This window comes from Ischnura elegans, chromosome 3 (assembly GCF_921293095.1).
Source record: "Ischnura elegans chromosome 3, ioIscEleg1.1, whole genome shotgun sequence".
Taxonomy (NCBI): Eukaryota; Metazoa; Arthropoda; class Insecta; order Odonata; family Coenagrionidae; genus Ischnura; species Ischnura elegans.
This window is the reverse complement of record NC_060248.1, coordinates 44,591,704-44,597,915: the sequence shown is the minus strand read 5'-3', so window position 1 is coordinate 44,597,915 and position 6,212 is coordinate 44,591,704. Positions and strand designations below refer to the sequence as shown.

The window sequence follows — 6,212 nt, the reverse complement described above, 5'->3', positions numbered from 1 at the left end:
AAAGATGCAAAGGAAGAAGGACAAAAAGAGATACTGCAAGGCATCTAACTATAAAATTTGTGAATGGAGTGGTGGGGAAAAGGCAATATGAATGTGGAACTTCAGGTGGAGGAGAAAACTTCTTGAAGAAATAGGAAGACATAGAGGTAGAAGAAGAGGTAGATGGGGTAGTTGTAGCGCTTGCCTAGGGGAGAGGTGATGATGAAAACCATGAAAGTTTGAGGGATTTTGGATAAGCAAGGAAGAGGCAGGAGGTGAACAGGTTTTATGAATAGAATAAAGGGTAAAAGGCCTTATGCCAAACAGAAGAAGGAAATTCAATACACAAAATATAATTCATTCCCTACCTCCACCAGTAGCATTTTGATGGTAATTTTCAGATGTTACCTAATGGAATGGTGAGATAAGAACATGAACACAAGTGTGAGATTAGTAATGACATGTTATTCAAGAGCAAAACTGGAAAAAGCTGCAAGTAGGGGAGGGTGGGGCACAGTGAAACATGGGGCAGGGTGAAACAATTCAAATTTCCCTCCTCCTGACAATTCTATGAATTAGTGCTCTCTGTGTTATATTAAGGAACTAACACCACAACAGCTGCTGCAGTCTCATGGCTTGTGCTCTTCTAGTCTCCTGTTGATGGATCAAAACCTATTTTAAGGTGAGAAAAGTAAATAATTCCAAAGAATTATTTCACACTGACAAACTTTTCCTTTTCATGGGAAATCTTAACTTATCATTGTATTTACTGTTACCATTTCTTAAGTTTTGGAGACCACCAAACATATTTCTATATCTTCATTTGTTTTCATGCAGTAAGTTTATTTATTCAAGATGGCCTGGTGGGGCACACTGAAACAAGATAAATGGGGCACAGTGAAACATGTTTCACTGTGCCCCATGTCTCATTTAGGAAGAACTATTTGACTTGAAATATGCAGTGTGGATTACTATAGTAATTATTATTGTTATTCTGATGGAATTTCATTATTTTCAGAATAAAGATTCCAAAAATGAGGAATAGAATAAGAAAGAGCCATATTGGATCCTTCACAGATGGTGAAATGCGCGCTGCAGTTCATCTTGTTCTGCATGAAAACTATTCAATCAGGAAAGCAGCCAAAGAATGTAATGTCAATTATGTAACACTCAGTCGGTATGTTTATTTGTTTTTTGCATGTGAACATCTTGTAACATTGAAAGTTTTCTGAAAATTTTTTTAAATTTCAAATAAACAGTAAACGTAAACTGACATTCAAATTTTCCAAATAATAATTTTGAAAAGATTCTTTTCAGGTATGTGAGTAAGCAAAAAAAGGCTAGTGATGAAGGGACTGGTGAACATGTTCGCATGACACCAAAATATCAATCCAGATTGATTTTTACAGCTGAACAAGAAAAGTGCTTGGCTGACTATTTGATAACATGCTCAAAACTCTGTTATGGTCAGTCGACTCGTAACACTCGAGAGCTAGCTTATGAAATGGCAGTGGTGAACTCTATACAAGTGCCAAAAAACTGGCATGATGACTCTGCTGCAGGTTTAGACTGGCTACGATTGTTCTTGAAGCGAAATCCAAATTTAAGCATTCGGCAGCCTGAAAACTGTTCTCTTTCTCGTTGCACATCATTTAATGCACACACAGTGAAAACATTTTTTGACAATCTTGGTGCAGCCTTAAGACGTTCAGAATGTTTTGGTGATGGTTCCAGAATATGGAATCTAGATGAAACTGGTACCTCAACAGTCGTAAATAAGTCTGCCAAGGTGATTGCAGAAAAGGGATCCAAAGGGGTAAATAATGTAACAGCAGGTGAAAGGGGAACTCTAGTTACTACATGCTGTTTTGTGAGTGCATCCGGAAACACCATACCCCCTGCATTTGTTTTCCCAAGGGTCAAGTTCAGTGATCATATGTTGATCAATGCCCCTCCTGGCTCTCTTGGACTGACATCGAAAAGTGGTTGGATGACAGCAGAAATATTTCCTGAAGTTATTAAGCACTTCATCAAACATACAAAAACAAGTAAAGAAGACCCTACACTGCTAATAATGGATAATCACCAAAGCCATATTAGTATACAAGTAATAGATTTGGCAAAAGAGTATGGCATAATGATTGTGACTCTTCCACCTCATTGCAGTGCCAAATTACAGCCCTTGGATGTTTCCTGTTATGCTCCATTTAAGACCTATTATGCCGCAGCAGTTGATTCCTGGAACAAAAGCAATCCAGGTAAAGCTCTTTCCATCTACCATATTGCAGGATGCGTCAATTTTGCCCATCAAAAGGCTATGACTCCAGCTACTATTATTAATGGATTCAAAAAAACTGGAATATATCCATATAATAGGCACATTTTCACCGAGGCAGATTTCTTGAGTAGTTCTGTAACAGACCAGCCTTCTCCTGAAACTGAAGAGTGTGACTTATTGAGCCAAGAATTAAGAGCAACTGCAAGTACTTCCAGTTTAAACAATGGTCAAGGTGAAGATAAAAGAACTTTTCAAAGTCCTGCTCAGTTCAAGGGCTATCCTAAAGCCGCTCCAAGGAAAAATTCAACCAGGAAAAGAGAACCAGGCAAAAGTATGATCATAACAGACACACCAGAAAAAATCCGTATGATGGAAAAGAAAAATACAGCTATAGGAAAAAAAACTTCTGAGGCAACTAAATCATGCAGAAGTTTATTTAATGCCAATGTTGCCATTGATAACTGTGAGGGGCCCCATCAAAATTCAGACACCACGTCAGAGGGAGGACTTTCAAACCCCTTGGAAGGTAATGAGGATATTTTAGAAGGTTTTGGAAATAAAGTAGGTACAGTAAAAGTTGGTGATTATGTTTTGATTGAGTTTTCATCGAAGAAAAAATTCTACTATGTAGGTAGAATAATTAAAGAAGCAAGAAAACACAATGGCGCTGAAGTTACATATTTACGAAAAAGTTCCAAAGTGCCAAATTCATTTTTTTTCCCACATATTGAAGATATAGCATCTGTCAGCATGAAAGACATTAAATTAGTTTTACCACCTCCTTCTTATCGCAAAGGAACTGCAAGAATGAAAAGGTTTATTTCATTTAAAATTTCATTTGCCAATTTAGATGTTCGTTAAGCTTCTAATTATCACTGACTAAGGTGCAGTTTGTTTCATGTTTTTTAATCCATTACTGTATTCATGCATTGTGAGTTTCATTCTAGTGAAAATATTGCCAAAGGTAAAAATAAATGGTATTATAAAATCTGAAAAAATGTGTTTCACTGTGCCCCATAAGTAAAAAAGGCCCTGTTTCACTGTGCCCCACACATGGGGCACAGTGAAACAATTGACATATCACTACAAAAATTGATGTAAATCCATTGCTTTTTTAAATAATTCCATTTTTTAAAGTAGGAATAGTGAAGAAAATGACAAGCACCATTTATATATTTTCATTGTTATTTTATTTTCAAAAGCAATGTTTTTATAGGCAAAATAATAATTTTTGTTTCACTGTGCCCCACCCTCCCCTACAAACAGAGAAAAAACCCAGAGTTGCCATATGTGAGAAAAAGCATAAAAGAAAAAGTCAATAAGCAACTTAAAACAACTGCAAAATGTAACAAAACTTAGTGGGAGCTCAAACATGACCAATTACAACACTATGCCTCAATCAATAAACTTCTCTCAGGTTTTAATGGGGGGGGGGGCAAGAAAAATTAAGGCAGCTGACATTTCGAGTTCTGTCTTGTTAGCCATTCTCAAGGCTACTGATAAACATTTGAAGTGGCAGTTGAAGTTCAATATCAGGAGTGGCGGGATTTGTTGAGTCAATCTTCGGGTCAATTAGCCTATACCCTTTAATGTTTTCAAAAAACCAAAAAATACTTCCTGGCTCTTGGGGTTCAATTTCTTTTGACACACACTCGGAATATGAATGACTTTGAACCAAGTACGTACTTGCAAATGACTGAGGTCAACCATTTCCCCATCCAAGCTTCCTTCAGCATGTTGTCCACCACAGCCTTTGTTGGCAAGTGCTTTCCCAAATATATTTCTGTATAACTGTCTCAGCCCAAAACGTCTTACTCAACCCAGCATCCTGGAGCATCATTTGACCCTTTCCAGTCACGGTTTGGTTTGCCCCTTCCACCACCTCATTTTGCTCAGGCATATGCTTCACAGATGATGATGAATGCCCTCAGAATTAAGAAAATTTGGAAAGTCATAGGTATGTTGGCATACTCTTTACCATTGTTAAAGCACAGAGCCTTAGTTTTCATATCAGTTTGTATTTCAACTACTGCCTTGAATTCCTAAAGTTTTGTCAGGATCCTTAAATTTCAAGAAATATCCTCAACTCTTCTAGCGATATCATAAATAAACATTAATAAGTATTCCGCTCCATTCCAGGAAGGTTCACTCATAGGACCACTTAAATCTCAGTCAACGAGTAACAATATCACCTTTACCTTTGCAAATGGTTGCCTTGTCTGTATACACATAACCCAAGAGACATGATTTTTCATCTCCATTGACTTAAGAAATACCTCTAGCCATTCCATCTTGAAGCTGCCTCATGTAGTACCTGCTTAGATGCCAGTCTCCGATGCCACAACTCCTGCCAATCTTTTGATGACACTAGGTTGGCTATCTCTAGGGAAACATCAAGCCTGTGTATTTTACAAAACTCTGATGCAGTTACTTCACAACTCGAAGAACCCTAAAGTCACTGATGTAGCATTTTTTGCAACTAGAAGAATTTATATTCACTTTAACACTCTTTTCGGTCATATCACTTGCGTACAAAAAATTAGTAATTTAAGTAGGCACATGAACTACATTTTTAACAGCCTTTTCGATACCATTTTATTAATCCTAAGTTTAACATTACCAATTACATTACTGGGTAGTTTTTTCTTTTGCGCAGAGTACCTCTTTGCCTTTATGTCAATATTTTTTTTTTTTCAATAGCCAATCTATAATTTTCTCTTTCCATTGGTCTACAAACTTGTTGCGATGGAAAGGCTTGCACGTTCCTATGACCCCTAGAGCTGCACTGGCGAGATTGATTCTAAATTATTCCCAGTAGGGCCACCCATACCAGATGAGCGAAGGGTAAGAGGCAGACAAAAGATAGTCCATGTCATGGTGCCACGTAAAAAACACTTTGGAATGAAAGTGGGAAGCCCTACCAACTATGTATCTCTTCTATGAAAACATGGAGTACATATAACCAAATGAGCCTCGGAAAATCACCGAACGGGACCAATCTGCAAGGGGTGGGTGTCGTCGTTCACGGCAGTGAGGTCGGCTTATGGTGGAAATGGTAAAGGAAATGGAGGAGAGAAGGACATGGAAGAATGTGGACACAGAGCAGAGCAAAAGAATGTACAGTAGAACCTCAGATAACAACCACAAATTGAGTTACATAGAAATAAAAACACTAAAGAAAGTATTTAACATAAGGACACATAGTAAAACTTACCATTTTTACCGCCATGTGATGGCGAGAGTGGATATAGGCGTGGGAAGGAAGGGGTGGAATTACTGCTTGGAGGGGGAATCCCTCTCTGTGAGAACTGCGGGGGAAGTCCTCTCTAGCTTTGAGGTTGAAGGAAAAAACTTATCCAGTGTCTGTTGTGTCATCCTTTCTTGTAATACTTTTTGATAATACGACATCACATTGTCATTGAACATGTTTAGGCTCATATTGCCTATCACACTTTTTGGTAAAGATTTTTCTAGAAACAATTTTAATTCCCCTCACTTAGCACACATTTCTTTAATCACCAAACTAGGGACTTCCTCTTTCACTTCCCCCTCCCCATCCGAAGACATATCCTCAGCCAAATTCTTTTCTTCCTCAGCCTGAAGGTACTGCAAATCTTCAGTAGCGAGTTCATTGCTGTGCTCCTCCACAAGCTCTTCAACATCATCATTATCCACCTCCAACCCCATGTTTTGGCCGAGGGAAACGGTTTCATCAACAATTTCTGGTTTGATTCCTTCAAAATCTCGCTCTGGAACACAATCTGGCCACAGTTTCCTACATGCTGCATTCATAATACGGTAGGTCACTTGGTTCCATGCATCATCTATAAGATGAACACAATTCAAAATGTTGAAGTGATTCTCCTAAAATTCCTTCAGAGTTAAGTTGGTTCCATTCATTATATCGAAACACTTTTTGAATAAGGCTTTCATGAACAATTTCTTGAAGTTTGAA

The 6,212-nt window shown here is 38.0% G+C and overlaps 1 protein-coding gene across 2 annotated transcripts; it reads left to right on the top strand.

The window, feature by feature from the left end:
- Positions 1-480: 480 nt before the first annotated feature.
- On the top strand, positions 481-3,237 carry LOC124155723. Of its 2 annotated transcripts, XM_046529782.1 has the most exons (3): positions 481-661; positions 998-1,156; positions 1,297-3,237. In XM_046529782.1, exons 2-3 carry the CDS (start codon positions 1,014-1,016, stop codon positions 3,116-3,118), a joined length of 1,965 nt encoding a protein of 654 aa, XP_046385738.1. In that variant the 5' UTR covers positions 481-661; positions 998-1,013; the 3' UTR covers positions 3,119-3,237. The 2 variants fall into 2 exon arrangements, with proteins under 2 accessions (XP_046385738.1, XP_046385739.1); XM_046529783.1 differs by lacking the exon at positions 481-661 and having other exon boundaries at positions 1,066-1,156; positions 1,286-3,237.
- Positions 3,238-6,212: the final 2,975 nt, after the last annotated feature.

Coding starts and splice junctions, on each gene's coding strand:
- LOC124155723 (XM_046529782.1), top strand. CDS start 1,014: ATGAGGAATAGAATAAGAAAGAGCCATATTGGATCCTTCACAGATGGT. Junction 1,157..1,296: donor AATTATGTAACACTCAGTCG/GTATGTTTATTT, acceptor GATTCTTTTCAG/GTATGTGAGTAAGCAAAAAA.